We start from the raw sequence: 20,648 nt of genomic DNA on the forward strand, positions 1-20,648 counted from the left end.
GTCCAGGCTGGGGCACAGGATGCAGATTTAACTCCCACAGAAGGCCAGAGCACCCCTCTGCCCCTGTCAGGAAACATTGCCGGAGCCCATTCAGGTGACTCCCCCAGCACAAAGCAGCAGTCCGCCCCCAAAGGAGCGCCAAAGCCCTCCGAGGCTTTGAGATGAGTTCTCCTAGCTTCTGTCCATCAAGGTTTCAAATGTGTTCAGGTCCGGGTTTCATTCTGGGCACCTTGTGGTAGCCCTTGACTCCCACGGATAGTTTGTCTTTCCACTGCTCTGTGACATGTATCTGGTACCGTGTGACCCCAAGGAAGGAATCAGGCACATCCCTGGAACAGAAAGCCATGCTCGGGGTAGGCTCCGCCACCCAGCACCAGAACCCACCCAGGACCAAGTGTGATGTGAATTACAGCTTCTCAGTTCCACAGTGAGGTCTGAAAGCACGCTTTTCCCTTCCTAAAGCCCAGCTTCCCTGATGGGAAACCAGAAAGTTTACTTTGAAGCTTCAGAGGATGGGGATCCAGAGTTGATCTGAACAAAAAAGTTAGATGGTGGTGTTGGTCAGAACAAGCAAGATGAGGCTGTCAGATTAATCCATTTTAGACCTGCACAGAGCAGAGTAGACATCTGGAAAACATAGATTTATTTTTACAGCAAATTATGGTAGTGTGAGGAATTCATTATAGAGTGGTAAAGTTAAACAGGTTGCATTTCATTTGTAAGTATCATTTTGCAACGTGCTCCTGTGCATCTGAAGGAACTGCTGCCTGTCATCAGATATTTCCTGCCTCCTGTTCATTTTCCATTTGAAGGCCCGTCAGATTGCGTGACTTTACACACAGCCTGACGCTTTTTCAATTTCAAACTCTAGGTGGAGTCTGTGCTCAGACCCACGGTTTATTTTCTGCACCCCCTAGAAAGTCAGTGTCGGGATGTGCACCGACATTTCACGTCCTGCAGAGGGCGCCAGGGGTGGGGGGCCTGGAGCATGTATCCCCATCGTTCGGGATGGTCTCCCCGGCGCATGCGCTGTGGTGCCCGCACGTGCCTGGGAGACCCCTTTCTTTAAGGGAGGTGGTGCCACGCTTTTTTCCTAAAGAGAGGCTGACCTTTCAGGAATGAGTTCTTCTAGGCCACCTCTCTAAAGATGCAGCGAGGAAGGAAGCTACAGATTTTACAGTGTCTGTCCAGGAGGGAAGGGAAGAAGAAAAGCTTGTTGGATTGATTTGGAAATCCGTTTAGCAATATCCTCAGCCCAAACTGATTAGTAATTTCCGCCTTGGTACTCTGATCTGAACGAAGACAGAAGGGTGTTCTGCTGTTTCTGATTCCTCCTCCTTCCCCAGTTCCCCGCGGGGTTCCCGTCTGACCCCTCTTTCTTACCTCGGCCTACATGGTTTGTTTGACCCGGTGGATGCGGCTGAGCCCTTCCTCACCTGGAGCCCCGTGCAGACATAGCCGTTTGTGCTGCTTTATCTCTGAGCAAACACGAAACCTGAAGCCTGGCTTTCAAAACCGTCTTTAATTTCTCTTCCATTGGTCGATTGGGGTGCTTATTGGATGTACACTTGGAGTTTGAAGAATTAATATTTTCTTAATTTAAAAGATTTATGGGTTTATTTGCCAAATGGGGAGAGAATTTGGAGTTGGGGTTTGGCCAGAAATTTTCTACTTAATGTGAGAAGAAAACAAGGGAATTTGGTTCTGAAAGCAAAGTGTTCCTCTGCAGACCCTTGTGATAGGCATCTCAGGAAATAAAAAAAACACCCAAGAACCAGTCCTTGACCTTGAGAAACGTGCAGCCTGGAAGGGAGCCAAGAAGAGTGTTTAAGTAACAATAACAAAAGGCAGGCTGAGGAATCTGAAGTTAAAAGTTTTTTTCCATATATAAAAATATAAACAAGGTGGATCTAAATGCAATAACAGAATTAGAAGACATCTGCCATTTTTTTAAGTTTTTTTTTTTTTTTTTCCATCTTTGGACCTTCCCTAATGTACCCTTTCTGCCTTTGTTGTTCATCATTTCTGAGAAGAAATAATATCCTTTTAGGAAGCCCCCATCCAACTAAGGAATGCATTCAGGAGGTGGTTCTCAAAATGGGACCCCTTCACCAGCAGCATCACCACCACCAGGGAACTTGCTAGAAATGCAGATTCTCAGGCCCACCCCAGTCAGAAACTCATGGCAGGGTAAGGGCTGAGGAATCTGTGTTTTCATAAGCCCTCCAGGAGGTCCTCATGTGCAGTACAATTTGGGGAAGGGTGGACCATGCCAGGCTTATGAGGTATCTTCTCTCCGACTGCCCTGGGGCATCGCAGTCAAGCTGAGTGCTTCCCACTGACAAGGTTCTGTTGGCCCATTAGCTCAAGGAGCACTGCAGAATCTCTCTCTCTTTTGGATATTTGCCATGTATGTTTTCCTATTAAAGATTATGAGAAGTCTGTACTAAGGAGATCTAATTCACTTGGTTTAACCAGAAACCCCCGTCATTTTGTGAACATGGAATACATTACCACTATGGGATACCTCCTAGAGTCTTATGGTAAGATTCTCAGGAGCATGTTTTGAGAGAAACTTCTGCCCTACCTGATGGCAGTATCTGCAGCACCGTAGGTAGAAGCACCCCATTCCTCCTGCAGCATGGGAACCATGCCTTAACCCTATCTAGAGAGCCAAACCCGAAGCCAGGGCAGCTAGAGCCCTTGTCCTCCTTCCTCTTCACTACGTTCCCCAGGCTCCATTCCACCCTCACGCCCACTGCATTTTCTGCTCTTCGGCCAGAAGACAGGCTCACCCGCTGAGCCCCAACTGAGCCACGGAAACTGCTTCGTGTCCATGCGGAGTGTGGTGTATGTGTCTCCATTCCTCCCGCATTCGTGAAGCTCGTGTGATGAGCTCACAAATGGTGTTGGATGTTTTTTGGTCTATGCATTTGTGTAAGGAACATTCATTATCGGACATTCTCACATTTGTCTTGACTAGCTTGTCCCAAAAGATCAGATTTTTCTTTTATGGAAAGGTTTTCTTGAAAATGTCAAAAATCAGGACTTAATTGTAAAATTAAAATCTCTATCATTGAAGCTTTGTGTAAGCCACATGATTTTCCATCTGACTCGAAGAAGTCTGATTAGTAAAGAGGATGTTAACACAGCAGGTTCTTCATGTGAACTTCATGAACTCATTTACTCCTCAAAATGGAGGGGGTGAGGAATCATGTGAGGTAGGTATTATTAACCCTGTTTACAGACAAACTGAGAAGGTTATAGATGAGAAACGTGCCTAAGTTGCCCAACTACTGGTTTGGAGTGAGACTTCCAGGATTTGAAACTCTCTTCTGCCTCTTAACAGCTGTGTGGCCTTGAGTAAGTTAATTAGTCTCTCTGTGCCTCAGTTTCCACTTCTGCAAGAGGAGAATACTGTAGTGCCTACCTCACAGGGTTACTGTAAGCTTTCGCATTGCTCTACAGGTGACCAACTTAGAAGGATACTGGCTCAGAGCAAGGGCTCAGTAAATGTCAGCTGGGGAAAGGAAAGCTAGAATCGTCAGGAAGTTCCCTCCCATGACAAACCTAGAGAGGATTAACAGTAAAGGCTCAGTACACATTGCAGAGTGAGTGGGTGGACAACAGTGCCACAGTCTGTGTCCTTTGCACGGCAGCTTCCTGGGGGGCAAGCCCTAATCAATCCGATGAAACACAAGGACTTAAATGGATGGTGTCATTCCTTGCCTTATGACACATGCTGGCCTTATGTTTCTCCTGGGCTTCTCTGCTACCACAATTTCTCATTCTGGATCTGACTCCCTACCAATGTCATGTGTAAATTTTAAATTATAATTTGTTTCAGGGCACCTGAATATCCTGTGTGGTTGAAAAGATGGTAGTCCTTTAAATGCGTAAAATACTTTTAAATCCATAAAAATTACTTCAGAATGCCCTTCATGAAACTCAGTTTGTCCTTTGAATTCTTTCCTCATCACCCATTCCAGTAAAAGAAGAGAATTTGGTCATTCCTTTGTAGTGGACTTATTTTCCTTTGAGAGGACCCTTTCAGATCCCTGTTCCTTAGAGTGAAGAATTTTGACCAATAGCTGGTAGGTTTTGGTATCAAAAATAGTAGAAGTTATTACATTCCTGGCAGGTAATTTCAGGGGAGGTGGTAGAAAACAAACACACACACAGTAGGATCTTACAGCAGTCATTTATCATGAGGATTAGAGCTGAGGCAGATGAGAACAACCCCCAGCAGGACTCTTGGATTCCACATAGGAATCTGCGTGGTGTGGTGTAGTGTCGGCATGGGACCACTCTTGAGACGCAGACACATTTCCACCATCACACGCAGCAGTTAGGATACCCCTTGCACTTGCTGCCTTCTGACCTTTCCAGAGCAGACTGTTTACCATGGATTCATGACCACCTAAGAGCTCTGGGGTGGCTGTGTGGGAGCAGGGCTGCCCTAGTTTCCTGGCTATACCAGAGATTAAGTGATGTTTGGATCGCTGACTCATCCAGTTTTTCCACAGTGAGGTAGAACAGACAACACATTTGACTCATTAATGAAATAGAGGTGTGCTACTGGGAGCAAAAGGGCTTTTCCACAGGTGAGTACCAAGAAGTGTGAGAGAGCAGACGATCTTCCACCCACCCCCATCACTACAACAGTGTTCGTGGTTTGGCCATTGACTCACCATTATTCGTACAAGATCTGTGTGTGTCTAGCAAGCCTTACCATAAGCCAAGAAACTGTATTCTGACTTAAGTAAATTATAATCCTGTAACAATAAAGACAAATGTCGTGTTCATAATGCACCAGGCACTGTTCTAAGAGCTTTGCATATATTTATTTTATCCTGAAAAGAGCCCTGTATTTATCCTCATTTTACAGATGAGGAAACTGAGGCACTGAGACAGCAGCTTGCGCCAAGTCACACAATTAGTGGGTGACAGAGCCAGGACTGTTTTAGACAGTCGACTGCAGTCTCTCTCTCTCTTTCTTTTTTAAATCAGCTATGTTAGCTTCTACTTATGAGCAAAGGGGGAAATATTACATCTGTTTCTAATTAGGAATAGGCCATATTAACATTACACAAATTTAAAGCAAGTATTACTAAAGAAGAAAAATAAAAAGATCAATTCGACGGGGAGACATAAGCACCTTAAGTACTTATGTACCTTATAACATAGATATAAAATAGATAAAGACTCCACAAACTTTGGCCACAGCCAAAAGGAGACACAGACAAACCCACAGCAACCGTTGGAGATTTTAACACACCCCTCTTAGTAAATTTTAGAACAAGCAGGCAAAAAAATCACGTACATAGAAGATTTGAATAGTACCCTTAACCAACATAATTGACCTTGTTGACAATTGATAGAACACTGTTCCCAACAACTAAAGAAAGCATCTTTTGAAGTCCACCGGACAGTCACCACAGTCCGTCGTGTTCTGAGCCATAGGGCTAAGTTCAGAAGGTTTGGAATCAGGGTTATGTTCTCTGACCACAGTGGGATTAATCCAGAAATCAGTAACAGAAAGATAACTGGAAAATCCCCCAATGTAATAAAATTAATAACACAATTCTAAATCCAAAGTTGAAAGGAGAAATCACAGGGCAATAACATAATTGCAACATATCAAAATTTGTGGGATACAGCTAATGTGGTACTTGGAGATTCACAGCTTTAAATAAATATATCAGGGAAAAAAAGTTTAAAAATCTGTAATTTAAATTTTCATATCAGGAAGCTAGAAAAAAAAGTTTAACCCAAAGAAAGTAGAAGGAAATTAAAATGTAGATGGAAATCAATGAAATAGCAAACAGGCATACAAGAAAATCAACGGAACCAAGTTGGTTCTTTGAAAGCATCCATTGCTGTTAACATTTCCTTCTTACTGTGGCCCCTGCCACCTACTAAATTTTGAGTTAGGAAATTGTAGAGTAGGATTTTTTTAAAGTCTGTCCTCAAGCAGAAATGCTTTATGCCACTCTTAATATTAGTTTGTCGATTCCCTTTTCGACTTTGAGTCTCTGCGAATTCTTTTCTAACTCTTCTCCTGTCTCTGTTTGTTCCATGCTAAGCAGATGGCCCAGAAATTAGCCAAAAGCAGAAAGAAGGTGCAGTACGAACAACTTCATCAGCTTGGTGTTATGCCTGTTCTTTTCGTTTATTTATGTTTTGCCTTTTTATTATTTTGTGTTTTTGTTTTCTGCATCCAGCAAGTTTTTGTTCAGATTTCTTTTTGAACCGCCCCATTAGCCAACGTTTCTCAAAACTTAGTTGCCTAAAGTGGCTGTTTTCTGTTGCTCATTAGTCATTTCACATTAGAGAAACAACAGGGAGCAGATTGGAGATGCTAAATGAATCCTGCGGTAGCGTGAAAGTTCCCACCATTGAGGAGCATTAATGCAGCAGGGACTTGGGTCTGTTCAATTATAGTCATGTTTGACTTGTGGATTTTGTCAGATTGCTGGATGCAAAAAAGAAAACTTGCTAATAACCACCCTGTGCGGAGTTAAACCCTAAATGAACCAGACGGAGGCGCTTTTTTGGTTATGGAGCTTCTAGGTGCTTATGGGCTGCCCATGGGGTGTTGAGGCATTTGGGGTTTCTTAATGGGGTGGCTTCAGGAGTGGGGACTGCTTCTGTGTTGCTGTGGTGGTGTATGAACATGAAGACTCTCTTACCAGAACTGCATCCAAATGACTTCGTTTGCACCTGCGACAAACGTCGTCCCCCATCACTTGGCCAGGGGCAGACTCTAAGTGACTCTTCCAAGGTCTTGGGTTATAGGTCAGTTGCCCTTATTCTTCAACCTGTTGGGCTCCAAAAGCCTTTCCAAAAGGGCATTCACAGTCACTGCTCATAGAGTCAAATCAGCAATGAGTTACTGCTTCCGTAGGGGGAGACGCAGAGGGGATTTGGCATTTTTCCTATGACCTGGCAATGCTGATGCTCATCCATGAGTCCATCCTCTGTGGTCCTTTCAGCTTTGACAGTCTAAATCTGGAGTCCGTGCTGCCGTTCTGGTGACTGCGTCTCAGTGCCTGTGTGTGTGAGCTGTCCTTGCTGCTGTGTACTTGAGTCAGGGTAAGGTGTTAAGCTTTCCCTTGCTGTGCATTTTTCTTCTTAGGCTCCTGAAGGTGAATCTCAGCCAATGACCGAGGTGGATCTCTTCATTTCTACTCAGAGAATCAAAGTACTGAATGCCGACACACAGGTATTAGCTGGCCTGCTCCCTGTCCCAGGGGTGACATGCCCAGCCCACCATGGCAGCTCAGAGTCTGTGCCCATGTCCCTAGAGCCGCTGTTCTCAGCCGCCGGCTTCCAAACATGCTGGAAAATTATGTCTGCCGTCCCTGCTGCTGGGGGCGGGGCGGGGGTGGGGGCTGCTCTTGGGACTGTTCCCTTAAAGATCAAAGGAACAAATACACCGTGGATGTTGTTTGCTAATAATCTCGTACGTTTTTATGAGAAGATTAACTTGAACAGATTAGCCTTTTAAGAAATTGCGTTTAAAATCACACATGTACAGCCATCACACATGCATCGTTTTACCTTATTTTTTTAACTTCTCTGCTAGAGATTCTACTGGTTATAAAATGACTGAAATTTTTTCCCCATGTGCCGCAGACACTTCCTGCTCTGGCTTATTATTAGCCGAGGGACCTGCCCCCAGGCCTGAGTGGGTGCGTGTAAGGCCACCCATGGTCCACGTGTGGACCGCATGTGATTGGGCGGTGGGGTGGCAGACTCTCTCATGGGCCGTCAGATGCTGCGCGGGACTTAGCATCCTCTCCCTTGCGCCCTTCAGGAGACGATGATGGACCACCCTCTGAGGACCATTTCCTATATAGCAGACATCGGGAACATCGTCGTGCTGATGGCCCGCAGGCGGATGCCCCGCTCCAACTCCCAGGAGAACGTGGAAGCCTCCCACCCATCCCAGGATGGAAAAAGGCAGTACAAGATGATCTGCCACGTATTTGAGTCTGAGGATGTAAGGGTGCCTCCCCTGATGTCTCTCTGGGTGACCTGGGCTGCCCCTGGGTGGGCCAGATTCTCTCTTTCTCAGAACCTGAATCGGTCTCATTAATCATACATGAAACAAGTATTTAGTGAGCACCTACTATGTGCCAAGCACTCTTTTAGGGCTACAAGGCTGAATAAATAGCCAAAGTATTCATCATGAGGCTTATAGGGAGACAGAAAATAAGACAGGTAAGTATACTTAATATAAAACTAGATAGTTTTATAAGGAAAAATAACACTGGGGTAGGAGCTATGTCAGGTGGGGTAATCGACAAAGCCTTCTCTGAGGAGGTGACATTTGAGGAGAGACCTGTATCAACTGAGAGAGCGGAAAGAGCAAGTGCAAAGGCCCTGAGGCACGGACCTGCTGGTGTAGTTTGAGGACAGCTTAGTATGAGAGACAAGTAAAAGGAATGTGGTCAAATGGTCAGACCCATGGGGGCCCCAGGAACATCTCACCTGGGCCTGAGGACATTTGGGGAGGAAAGTTGTTGGTTGTGTAGGATTGCCCTCCAGACCACAGGAAAGTGAGGATTCCTGCTCCTACCCCTCGGGGGCAGGAGTACCACCTGCTGCACCAACACCGGCTGCTGCCTCTGTCACAAAGTCAGTGATCCCCAGCTCCCATCTTTCCAGGTGATGTGGTCAACAGAGAAAATTCATTTACAACAGAGGCAGGGCCCCTTCTTCTGTTTGGCTTCTTACCCCTGTCGTCCCTGGAACTGCTGGAGAGGTGTCCAGGCTTCAAGCTACATTAGCACCGAGTTTCTCCTAAAGCTCGTCAGGCCTTAGAAGCTCCCTTGAGGGCCAGGGCCACGGCCCCAGGAAGGTCTGGAACCACAGAGCCCCCCCCCCCCAACCCGCTGCTGCCAGCAGGGCCATGTCTGCCACTGACTGTGATTTTCTCCCTGCCACAACAGAGCAGCTCTGTTTCTCACACTGAGTAGAGAGCCCTTTGCTCCTTAAAGAGAAATTGCCTGTGGTCACCTTGGCTCCTTCCAGGAGGCCATTTTTCTCCAGGAGAGCATTTATCTAGCTGCAGTAAATTGCCTTCGTGCAAGAAGTCAAGAGGCAGAGGCAAGCTGCTCTTCCCCGGGGACTCAGAGGTGTCACAGCTGCGGCTGCAGGGCCGAGGAGATGCTCACAACTTTCTGCCCCGCCCTTTACTGGTCGGCTTCTCTAGAACACAGGCCCCCCGGGGACAAGATCACTGAGAGGGCAGAGAGCTTGAAGTGCTTCTCCCAGCCGTTCTCCTTGCTCTTCCTTTAAAACCTCAGGCCAAGCACGCAGACTGGGAGCGAAGGAGTTTTGAAGTTTCTCAAAGTTTCGAAAGTTGAATTTAGAAGCTTAGGGCTCATGTGTCCTGCAGGCTGGTGGAAAGGTGGAGTGAGCCCTGCTCCCCAGGCATGCGGATGCCTACGGCCCTCTGCCACCTCCGGCTGGCTTGCAGCGCCCAAGGAGGGGTGGTGTTTCCTCAGAGTTCCGGACCGAAGGGAAGGATGGGGAAGCAAGAGTTAGGACAGGAGCGCGCCGGGGGATCTTACCGTTGGCTTCCAATGCCAGCTCCAGAGCTGGGAGAGCTGGTGTGAAATGACAGTGCCCCTCTCCATGGGCCGCCGCGGGGCCCCACAGCAGCAGCCGGCTCGCTTGCCCCGCGCATCCGCCCGCGACGCGTAGCTTGCGAGCCCACCGCGCTCCCGGGGCGCACCACCCCCCCGGGTGCTCCCGGTGTGCACCCCCCTCCTCCTGGCGCACGCACCCCCCCCTTGCTCCCGGCGTGCACCCCCCTCCTCCTGGCGCACACCCCTCCCCGTGCTCCCGGCGTGCACCCCCCTCCTCCTGGCGCACGCACCCACCCTCCGTGCTCCCGGCGTGCACCCCCCTCCTCCTGGCGCACGCACCCACCCCCCGTGCTCCTGGCGCGCAACCCCCTCCTGGCGCACGCACCGACCCTCCGTGCTCCCGGCGCGCACCCCCCCTCCTCCTGGCGCATGCACCCACCCCCCGTGCTCCCGGCGTGCACCCCCCTCCTCCTGGCGCACGCACCCCCCCTCCGTGCTCCCAGTGTGCGCCCCCGCCCTCTCGGCGGCCCCCTCACATGCTCCGGGCGCGTGCCGCTCATGCCCTTCCCCTCTTAGGTCGCAGGGCGGTGCGTCCTTGTTGTGGCTTGTGTTGAGAAAAGTTCGGCACGGCCACGGACCAGTTCTGATTTCACCGTCACTTAGGGGCGTTTAGCCAAACTCCGTGCAGGCGAGAAGAGGAGGTGGTTAGAATTGCGTGTGTGTGTTTATAACATTGCTCTGCAGATTTTGTTTTTCTACGGAGTGGCAGTCCCACGTGGTGGGAATCCATCTGCCAGGATTCAGCCCCCACGTCACCCCCTTCCCAGGGAGTGAACACCTTAACTGTCATGCTCTGTTCCCTGCCTGTGCAGTGGGGACGATATAACATACCTACTGTTCCGCGGTCCAAAGAGCTCTGAGAGGGGCGCCTGCGTGGCTCCGTGGGGTAAGCGTCCAACTCTTGATTTCGCCGCAGGTTGTGGGATCCAGCCCTGCGTTGGGCTCCGTGCTGAGATTCTCTCTCTCCCCCTCCTCTGCCCCTCCCCACACATGCGCTCCCTCTCTCTCTCTCTCTCTAAAAACAAATCTTAGGGGGGAAAAAAAGAGCTCTGAGAAGCAAAAGGGATTTTTGTAGTCAGCTGATAAACCTGCCTGAACTGCCATGAGACAGTTTATAGGATTTGTCCAGCTTACCATGAGTCTTACACATTTTGCTGCAGGAATATTACTGATTGTTTATAGGACACTTCCCCAGGTTCTAGTGGGGTTTTTAGGCAATGTATGATAGATGCAGCTTTTACCTCTGTGATACACAGAAATTTCTAGATTCTGTAACATGGCCTCAAGAGCTTAGGATGAGGGCCTGTGGCTCCGTCCTGCTTCAGTCAGTCGTAGGCTTGATGTCCAGATTGCTGCAGCGGTCCTCGGATAGCTTTTAACGCAGCACGGACACGTGAGAAGTGTCCAGTGGCTGCTGGCTGGCCGAATCCATAGCCTGGATGACTTAGTGTGGGAAGACGCTGTCAAAGCCCAGTGCCGGAGAAGGAACCACGGAAGCAGCGTTCCTGTCCTTTGAGCTGTGTGACCTTGAACAGGTTCCTTCGTCGCTGGGCCTCAGTCTCCTCACCTGGAAAATGTGGGGCTGGACTCAAGCAGGGCTCCCAAGGGGGCCCAAACCCCCTTTGTACAACAGATGTGATGCCCCATGACTGTCCTGAGATAAAATTCATAGATAATATAACTTCCCATTTTGAAAATTTGTTCACAAGCAGAAGTATTGCCATAAATGTAACACAGAGAAAAAAATGAAAGCAAAGCTAAAATAAAGTTGTCCTTCCTACAGTATACAAGTGCTTGGGCCCAGCTCTCCGGAAGGAATAGTGGAGCCATCAGATGCTTACACCTACTTGAGTAATAGGCTTCGATGTGAGAACATGGTATTTCGCTATCGTAAACACTTCTGTTTGACATTTTGAATTGAGAGCTCAGTAAGAAAATCAATCTCTAGACCACACACTCCTGTAGGATCCCCTCGCTGTGCGGCAGACATGCGGGCTGATGGCACCGTGATTTGCTGGCCACCCAGATATCGTGAACAGCATTGATGCTAATGATTTTCCAAAGTCATGAAGCTTATTTCTGGTAAAGTGCTGGACAAAGCCAATCATCTTCTCTCACTTTACACAGCAACTGTATTCTTGGAGCGTTCCATGTGAATTAGAGCCAGGCAATTAATGCCTTTGTGTTTTATATAAATTGAAGTTGAGTCCCGGCCTCAAATGGTTTGCTCCTGGTATTACATGCATATGAGCATCCAGGGGACATTTAAGAATCGTTCGGGATGTAGGATGGCTCATCATTGTGTAGGACGGTCCTTCCCATGGCCGTAAGTCCAGCATCTCTGGCTCCTGTCCCCTGAATGCCAAGAGCCGCCTTGCAGTCATTGTCCTAATGAAACATGTCCCTAGTAATTCTGAGCATGGGCTCTGGCGGGGATTTGTGCCATGTGTAGACCCACTGGCCCAGCTGACGCCTGGGGCTCCCAGTCCGGCTGCCCTGTTGACCTGTGTCTTCCCCCTCTGGCTACTGTCTAGGCCCAGCTGATCGCACAGTCCATTGGGCAGGCGTTCAGCGTGGCATACCAGGAATTCCTCAGAGCTAACGGGATCAACCCTGAAGATCTCAGCCAGAAGGAGTATAGTGACCTGCTCAACACCCAGGACATGTACAACGATGACCTGATCCACTTCTCCAAGTCGGAAAACTGCAAAGATGTAGGTACTTCTCTGAGCTCCGCCAGCCGGGCAGAAGGCCCGGGAGTGGGGGGCGGCCCTGCTGTGGAAGGAAGGTGGAACAGTTTGGGGGTGAGAGGGGCAGGGGGGAGTGTAGTTGGCAGGATGTTGCTGAGGGCTCGGGCCCATCTCCGGCTCCCCCTCTCATAATGCCCTGTCATTAAAGACCACCGTGGAGGGCCATCCCCACGGTGGGGCATCCCCTGCTCCTGACAGTCCTAAGCTAAGTTTGGGGTGGGTTCCAGAGGTGAACAGGACCTGAACCCCGCCCTTACCAAGCCCACCATCTAGGAAAGGGCACAGAGAAGGTAAGTGATGGTGCTGGACACAAGCGCTAGCCAGAGAGCACTGTGCGCGACAGAAGAGAGCAGGGGTCGGGCCTCGGGTGATAGATGCTGTGCAGGGGGCGGCCCCGCAGGTTCAGACAGAGCTTTGGAGGAGAGCTAGCCATCTGAGCTGGTCTGGAGGTCTGGGTGTTCTTCGGAAAACGTGAAGAATTTGAGAGGGCTGGGCCAAAGTAACAGAAGCGGGAAGGTCAGAAAGCTCAGGGATTGTGTGGGGAGCCATGGAGGAGACAGCCCGGCTGGAGCACCGGGGAGGGGGGGGTGTGTGGAAGAGGACGTAGAGGCCCCCACGGGGTTCAGGTCAGAACTGGGGGCCTTGAAAGTCTAGCTGAGGGGCTTGGGCTTTATCCAGTAGACAAAAGTACCTTGATGAGAAAGCAATCTTTTTCTTTGGTGATGTAGGTTAGGTGTCCTCTGTTCCCTAGAAGCAGAGCCTGAGACAGGGACTCTTGTTGAAGGGGTTTTGGGGAGAGTGCCCTCAGGAAAAAGGGAGTGTGGGCAGCAGGGTGGTGGGGATGCTGAGGGAGGAACGTGGCCTTGCTGGAGATGAGCTTCATTCTGATCCAGAGGAGGCTCTGGGTCACAGATCGCAGGCCAGGCTCGTCCCACCTTGGGTCAGAGGGTTTGGCAGGCAGTAGTCAGTCACTGACACCAAGATCAGACGGGTGTCTCGGTGCGCTCAGGCCACCTTAGCAGAGTACAGCAGACCGGGCCACCTCACAACAAAAAACATACTGTCTCACTGTTCTAGAGGCTTGAAGTCCAAGATCAAGGTGTCCACAGGGTCGGTTCCTTCTGAGGGCTGAGGGGCAAGGGTGTGTTCCAATCCCCTCCCCCTGGCTCGGAGAGAACGGTCTTCCCCCCCTGTGTCTTCGCATTGTCTCCCTTCTGTGCTTGTGTGTGTCTGCGTCCATACCTCCCCTTCCCGTGAGGACACCAGTCATCCTGAATCAGGGCCCACCCTAAAGACCTCATTTTAACTTGATTGCCTCTGCAAAGACTCTGTATCCAAATCAGGTCATGTTCTGAGGTCCTGGCAGTTTGGCCTCCAACATAACGAATTTCGAGGGGAACACAACAACCCATCATAGGGAGTGTCTCCCATTGGGAAGCTCTCCAGAGAAGCGGCCGGCCGCGAGCTTCATCGGCCAAGAGGAGGGACGCCAGCCTGTGAGGGGCTTTGTCAGGCCCCAGCAGCCGCAACGACGGCGTGTGTTCGAGCCTATGTGTATCCGTGACTGCGAATAGATAAATGATACGCTCTTTGTCAGAGCCTTCCAGAAAGTGTCTTGCCCCTTTGTAGTGTCTCTGCAAACCTTCACCGACTGCAGGTATCCAAACCTGACCCCTGTCTTCTCTGCCCTGCCAAGGAAGGCCACACAAAATTACGCCTGTCTAGAATACGGTCTTCCTCCGTGCGCTTCCAGCCTTTGGGTTGTGGTAACCTTAGCATCCCTTTTTCTTTTCCTTTCTCTTCAGCTTGCTGCTTGCAAAGAAATGTTCCTGTAATGTCTATTTGTTTATTTTTAACTCAAGAATCTTAAATGTGGGAGGGAATTTGTGAAGCTCTGTGGAATGGGGCAGCCTGTGCATAAAATCCAAAAGCTATTTCTGGAAACCGTAATACACCACCGACGTCCCCACCCACACAGCCCCTCTTCCTGCTCCCCGAGGACTACAGGAAAAAAGCACCTGGTGCCCTTTGTGTTCATCTGGCCAAGGCAAGATTGCTCATGTGGAGTAAGCTTTCCAAGAAATTGTACGAACCTGTGTTACATCATTTCTTACCAAATGCCATGGAATCGAGAGAAGACCGGACTTGTCTGGGTCAGAACCATCAAGGAAATGCCTTTCTCCTGTAGTCAAGACAGGAAGTTGGGGGGAAGCTTTGATTTGTGCCCCTACCCTGGGTGGTTGCTGATTCAGGTTTTTGGTTTTGTGTTTTCCTTTTAGGTCTTCATAGAGAAGCAGAAAGGAGAAATCCTAGGTGTGGTCATCGTGGAGTCTGGCTGGGGATCCATCTTGCCAACCGTGATCATAGCCAACATGATGCACGGAGGGCCTGCCGAGAAATCAGGGAAGCTGAACATCGGGGACCAGATCATGTCCATAAACGGCACCAGCCTGGTGGGCTTGCCTCTGTCCACCTGCCAGAGCATCATTAAGGTACCTGGAAGTGGGAGAAGGTGACTAATGTTATACACCTCAGATGGATGACGTGTGACTGCTTTTCAGTCATTCATATTATGAACAGAGACTAAGTGTCGGGCCCACAGGAGGGAGGACACAGATAAAGGCATGTGCTTGCACTCAGGCTCTGAACCACCACGTTACTAATACAGGCTCCTCCCTGAAATCGTTCCTAGATCAAAGACAGTATATTTGGCTTGCATAACACCACTCTCTGTACTGTGCCCCTTGCAGGCATCACTAATCAATCACAGGACTCTCTCTTCCTAAGCCTAGATTCAGCCTTAACTGAATTCCCTGCTGCTCGGTAATCCAGTCACTTAGAGTCAGATAGATGTACTTGAGGTGATTGGCCTTCCCTGTCGGAAATCATGGAAATGCTTCAAGTCTGAGAGCACGGTTTCTTTCATGGTGGCCGTGGCTGTAATCCAAGGGAGCATGTCCTCCCCTGGAGCTTGCATAATGGGATCTGCAAGTGCCGTGAGAAGGGGGGACTTCTGGTACCGGCTGTGTGCTCCCCGTCACACCAGAGCGTGATTACTTCCTGTTCAGCCTGAACGGACACTCTTGCATAAGGCTGAGAATAGCTACTCACGTGAGACTGAAACGTCAGTATCTGAGAGGAAGAAATCAGATGTTCTTCCTAGAAATCAAGCCCCCGCGTGCATTTTGTCGCACACATTGGTGCTTGCTGATGGCACGGCCCAGTAGGAGCGTTCCACCTTCGCTACAGCGAATGTCGACCTCAGCTCCGTGCCAGGCACCGAGACCCACAGGCAGACTGGGATCCCTCGGGGTTTCCTGAAGGCCTGTGAGCTAGAACTTAGCTGTGTGTGTGTGTGTGACAGAGAGCGGGGAAAATGAATGAATCCATGCAACAGTTATCCTAAACCAAGGAAAATCACAAAAGCCAACATCCATGGCTGAGCAGTCTGAGGGTGGGAAGTCAAAGTGAGTGTGTAAAGGACGCAGGGATAGGTTCCTCTTTGTTTTTAATGAAACATCTATTCTGATGCCTCAAAAGGTTATCTTACCCAAAGAAAAAAACAGTCCTCTTTGGCCTTATTTAATTTCTTTTTGTTATATCTTACACTTAAATAACTTCTATCCCTTCTTAACATACATTAAAGATTAAAGAACGTAGGGACGCCTGTCTGGCTCAGGCCATGGAGCGTGTCACTCTTGATCTCGGGGTCATGAGTTCAAGCCCCACATTAGTCTAAAGGTTACTTAAAAAAAAAAAAAAGGGATTGAGGAACCCGCTTTGAATGTCCGTTTTCATTCAGACATGTTTAATTGGGCCTCCCTTAGGCTGAGCTGAACCATTGAGAAGCCAGAATATCAGAATGCATGTGGAAGATGATTCATAATTAAAAGTGTTCAGTGTTGGGGCACCCAGGTGGCTGAGTCGGTGAAGTGTCTGCCTTCGGCTTAGGTCGTGATCTCGGGGTCCTGGGATCGAGCCCCATGTTGAGCTCCCTGCTCAGTGGGAAGTCTGTTTCTCCATCTCCCTCTGCCCCTCCCCCCATGCATGCTCACTCCCTCACTCTGTCTCTCAAATAAGTCTTATAAAATAAAAGGGTTCAGTGGACCCTAATAGCAACATAGAGGTGAAAATGCTATAAGCATGCAGAGGGAGAATTTTCTCTGATTTTTTTTAAATTTTATTTTATTATGTTATGTTAACCACCATACATTACATCATTAGTTTTTGACGTAGTGTTCCATGATTCATTCTTTGCATATAACACCCAGTGCTCCATGCAGTACGTGCCCTCTTTAATACCCATCACCGGGCTAACCCATCCCCCCTCCCCCCTCCCCTCTAGAACCCCGTTTGTTTCTCAGAGTCCATAGTCTCTCATGGTTCATCTCTCCCTCCGATTCCCCCTCCTTCATTTTTCCCTTCCTACTATCTTCTTTTTTTTAACATATAATATATTATTTGTTTCAGAGGTACAGGTCTGTGATTCAATAGTCCTACACAATTCACAGTGCTCACCATAGCACATACCGTCCCCATTGTCTATCACCCAGGCACCCCATCCCTCCCACCCCCCACCACTCCAGCAACTCTCAGTTTCTTTCCTGAGATTAAGAATTCCTCATATCAGTGAGGTCATATGACACATGTCTTTCTCTGATTGACTTATTTCTCTCAGCATAACACCCTCCAGTTCCATCCATGTCATTACAAATGGCAAGATTTCATTCCTTTTGATGGCTGCATAATATTCCAGTGTGTGTGTGTGTGTGTGTGTGTGTGTGTGTGTGTGTGTGTGTGTGTGTGTGTGTGTACACACACACACACACACACCACATTTTCTTTATCCATTCATCTGTCAATGGACATCTTGGCTCTTTCCATAGTTTAGCTATTGTGGACATTGCTGCTATAAATATCAGGGTGCACATACCCCTTCGGATCCCTACATTTGTATCTTTGGGGTAAATACCCAGTAGTGCAATTGCTGGGTCGTAGGGTAGCTCTATCTTCAACTTTTTGAGGAACCTCCATACTGTTTTCCAGAGGGGTTGCACCAGCTTGCATTCCCACCAACAGTGTAGGAGGGTTCCCCTTTCTCCACATCCCCGCCAACATCTGTCGTTTCCTGACTCGTTAATTTTAGCCATTCTGACTGGTGTGAGGTGGTATCTCATTGAGGTTTTGATTTGGATTTCCCTGATGCCGAGCGATGTTGAGCACTTTTTCCTGTGTCTGTTGGCCGTTTGGATGTCTTCTTTGGAAAAATGTCTGTTCATGTCTTCTGTCTATTTCTTGATTGGATTATTTGTTCTTTGGGTGTTGAGTTTGATAAGTTCTTTATAGATTTTGGATACTAGCCCTTTATCTGCTATGTCATTTGCAAATATCTTCTCCCATTCTGTCAGTTGTCTTTTGGTTTTGTGGACTGTTTCTTTTGCTGTGCGAAACATTTTTATCTTGATGAAGTCCCAATAGTTCATTTTGGTCCTTGCTTCCCTTGCCTTTGGCGATGTTTCTAGGAAGAAGTTGCTGCGGCTGAGGTCGAAGAGGTTACTGCCTGTGTTCTCCTTTAGGATTTTGATGGACTCCTGTTTCACATTTAGGTCTTTCAACCATTTGGAGTCTATTTTTGTGTGTGGTGTAAGGAAATGGTCCAGTTTCATCCTTCTGCATGTGGCTGTCCAGTTTTCCCAACACCATTGGTTGAAAAGACTTTTTTCCATTGGGCATTCTTTCCTGCTTTGTTGAAGATTAGTTGACCATAGAATTGAGGGTGCATTTCTGGGCTCTCGATTCTGTTCCATTGATCTATGTGTCTGTTTTTGTGCCAGTACCATACTGTCTTGATGATGACAGCTTTGTAATAGAGCTTGAAGTCTGGAATTGTAATGCCACCGGCTTTGCTTTTTCAACATTCCTCTGGCTCTTCAGGGTCTTTTCTGGTTCCATACAAATTTTAGGATTATTTGTTCCATTTCTTTGAAAAAAGTGGATGGTATTTTGACAGGGATTGCATTGAATGTGTAGATTGCTCTAGGTAGCATTGACATCTTCACAATATTCTTCCAATCCGTGAGCATGGAACGTTTTTCCATTTTTTGTGTGTCTTCCTCAATTTCTTTCATGAGTATTTTACAGTTTTCTGAGTACAGATCCTTTGCCTCTTTGGTTAGATTTATTCCTAGGTATCTTATGGTTTTGGGTGCAATTGTAAATGGGATCGACTCCTTCATTTCTCCTTCTTCCGTCTTATTGTTGGTGTATAGGAATGCCACTGATTTCTGTGCATTGATTTTATATCCTGCCACTTTACTGAATTCGTGTATGAGTTCTAGCAGTTTTGGGGTGGAGTCTTTTGGGTTTTCCACATAAAGTATCATATCATCTGCAAAGAGTGAGAGTTTGACGACTTCTTTGCTGATTAAGATGCCTTTTATTTCTTTCTGTTGTCTGATTGCTGTGGCTAGGACTTCTAATACTATGTTGAATAGCAGTGGTGAGAGTGGACATCCCTGCCGTGTTCCTGACCTCAGGGGGAAAGCTCTCAGTTTTTCCCCATTGAGAATGATATTTGCTGTGGGTTTTTCATAGATGGCTTTTATGATATTGAGGTATGTACCCTCTATCCCTATACTTTGAAGAGTTTTGATCAAGAAAGGATGCTGTACTTTGTCAAATGCTTTTTCTGCATCTTTGAGAGGATCCCATGGTTCTTGTTCTTTCTTTTATTAATGTATTGTATCACGTTGATTGATTTGTGGATGTTGAACCAGGCTTGCAGCCCAGGGATATATCCCACTTGGTCGTGGTGAATAATCCTTTTAATGTACTGTTGGATCCTATTGGCTAGTATTTTGGTGAGAATTTTTGCATCCATGTTCATCAAGGATATTGGTCTGTAATTCTCCTTTTTGATGGGATCTTTGTCTGGTTTTGGGATCAGGGTAATGCTGGCCTCATAAAACGAGTTTGGAAGTTTTCCTTCCATTTCTGTTTTTTGGAACAGTTTCAGAAGAATAGGTATTAATTCTTTAAATGTTTGGTAGAATTCCCCTGGTAAGCCATCTGGCCCCGGGCTCTTGTTTGTTGAGAGATTTTTGATGACTGCTTTAATTTCCTTAGTAGTTATAGGTCGGTTCAGGTTTTCTATTTCTTCCTGGTTCAGTGTTGGTAGTTTATACATCTCTAGGAATGCATCCATTTCTTCCACATTATCTAATTTGCTGGCATGTAGTTGCTCATGATATGTTCTTAAAATTGTTTATATTTCGTTGGTGTTGGTTGTGATCTCTCATTCATGATTTTATTTATTTGGGTCATTTCTCTTTTCTTTTTGATAAGTCTGGCCAGGGGTTTATCAATCTTATTTATTCTTTCAAAGAACCAGCTCCTAGTTTCATTGATCTGTTCTACTGTTCTTTTGGTTTCTATTTCATTGATTTCCGTTCTGATATGTATTATTTCTCTTCTCCTGCTGGGTTTAGGCTTTATTTGCTGTTCTTTCTCCAGCTCCTTTAGGTATAGGATTAGGTTGTGTATTTGAGACCTTTCTTGTTTCTTGAGAAAGACCTGTATTGCTATATACTTTCTTCTTAGGACTGACTTTGCTGCATCCCAAAGATTTTGAACAGTTGTGTTTTCATTTTCATTTGTTTCCATGAATTTTTTTAATTCTTCTTTAATTTCATTGTTGACCCATTCTTTAGTAGGATGCTCTTTAGCCTCCATGCATTTGAGTTCTTTCCGACTTTCCTCTTGTGATTCGGTTCTAGTTTCAAAGCATTGTGGTCCGAAAATATGCAAGGAATGGTCCCAGTCTTTTGTTACCGGTTGAGACCTGATTTGTGACCTAGGATGTGATCTATTCTGGAGAATGTTCAGTGGGCACCAGAGAAAAATGTGTATTCTGTTGCTTTGGGATGGAATGTTCTGAATATATCTGTGAAGTCCATCTGGTCCAGTGTGTCATTTAAAGTCTTTATTTCCTTGGTGATCTTTTGCTTAGATGATCTGTCCATTTCAGTGAGGGGGTTTTAAAGTCCCCTACTATTATTGTTGTCAATGTGTTTCTTTGCTTTTGTTTTTAATTGCCTTATATAATTGGCTGCTCCCATGTTAGGGGCATAGATATTTACAATTGTTAGATCTTGTTGGATAGACCCTTTAAGTAGGATATAGTGTCCTTCCTCATCTCTTATTATAGTCTTTGGTTTAAAATCTAATTTGTCTGATATAA

The 20,648-nt window shown here is 47.3% G+C and overlaps 1 protein-coding gene across 5 annotated transcripts in view; it reads left to right on the forward strand.

The window, feature by feature from the left end:
• APBA1 (amyloid beta precursor protein binding family A member 1) overlaps positions 1-20,648 on the forward strand; it is a 214,227-nt gene that overhangs the window by 160,933 nt on the left and 32,646 nt on the right. For 4 of the 5 annotated variants that reach the window (XM_027615657.2, XM_027615658.2, XM_027615662.2 and 1 more), the window contains 5 exons: positions 6,090-6,122; positions 7,139-7,225; positions 7,820-8,005; positions 12,194-12,373; positions 14,689-14,901. In XM_027615657.2, coding sequence (XP_027471458.1) covers positions 6,090-6,122; positions 7,139-7,225; positions 7,820-8,005; positions 12,194-12,373; positions 14,689-14,901 — 699 coding nt within the window. The remainder of the gene's footprint in view (positions 1-6,089; positions 6,123-7,138; positions 7,226-7,819; positions 8,006-12,193; positions 12,374-14,688; positions 14,902-20,648) is intronic. The other variant, XM_027615660.2, reaches the window with a different exon arrangement.

Source organism: Zalophus californianus, chromosome 13 (genome assembly GCF_009762305.2).
Source record: "Zalophus californianus isolate mZalCal1 chromosome 13, mZalCal1.pri.v2, whole genome shotgun sequence".
In the NCBI taxonomy this organism is placed as follows: Eukaryota; Metazoa; Chordata; class Mammalia; order Carnivora; family Otariidae; genus Zalophus; species Zalophus californianus.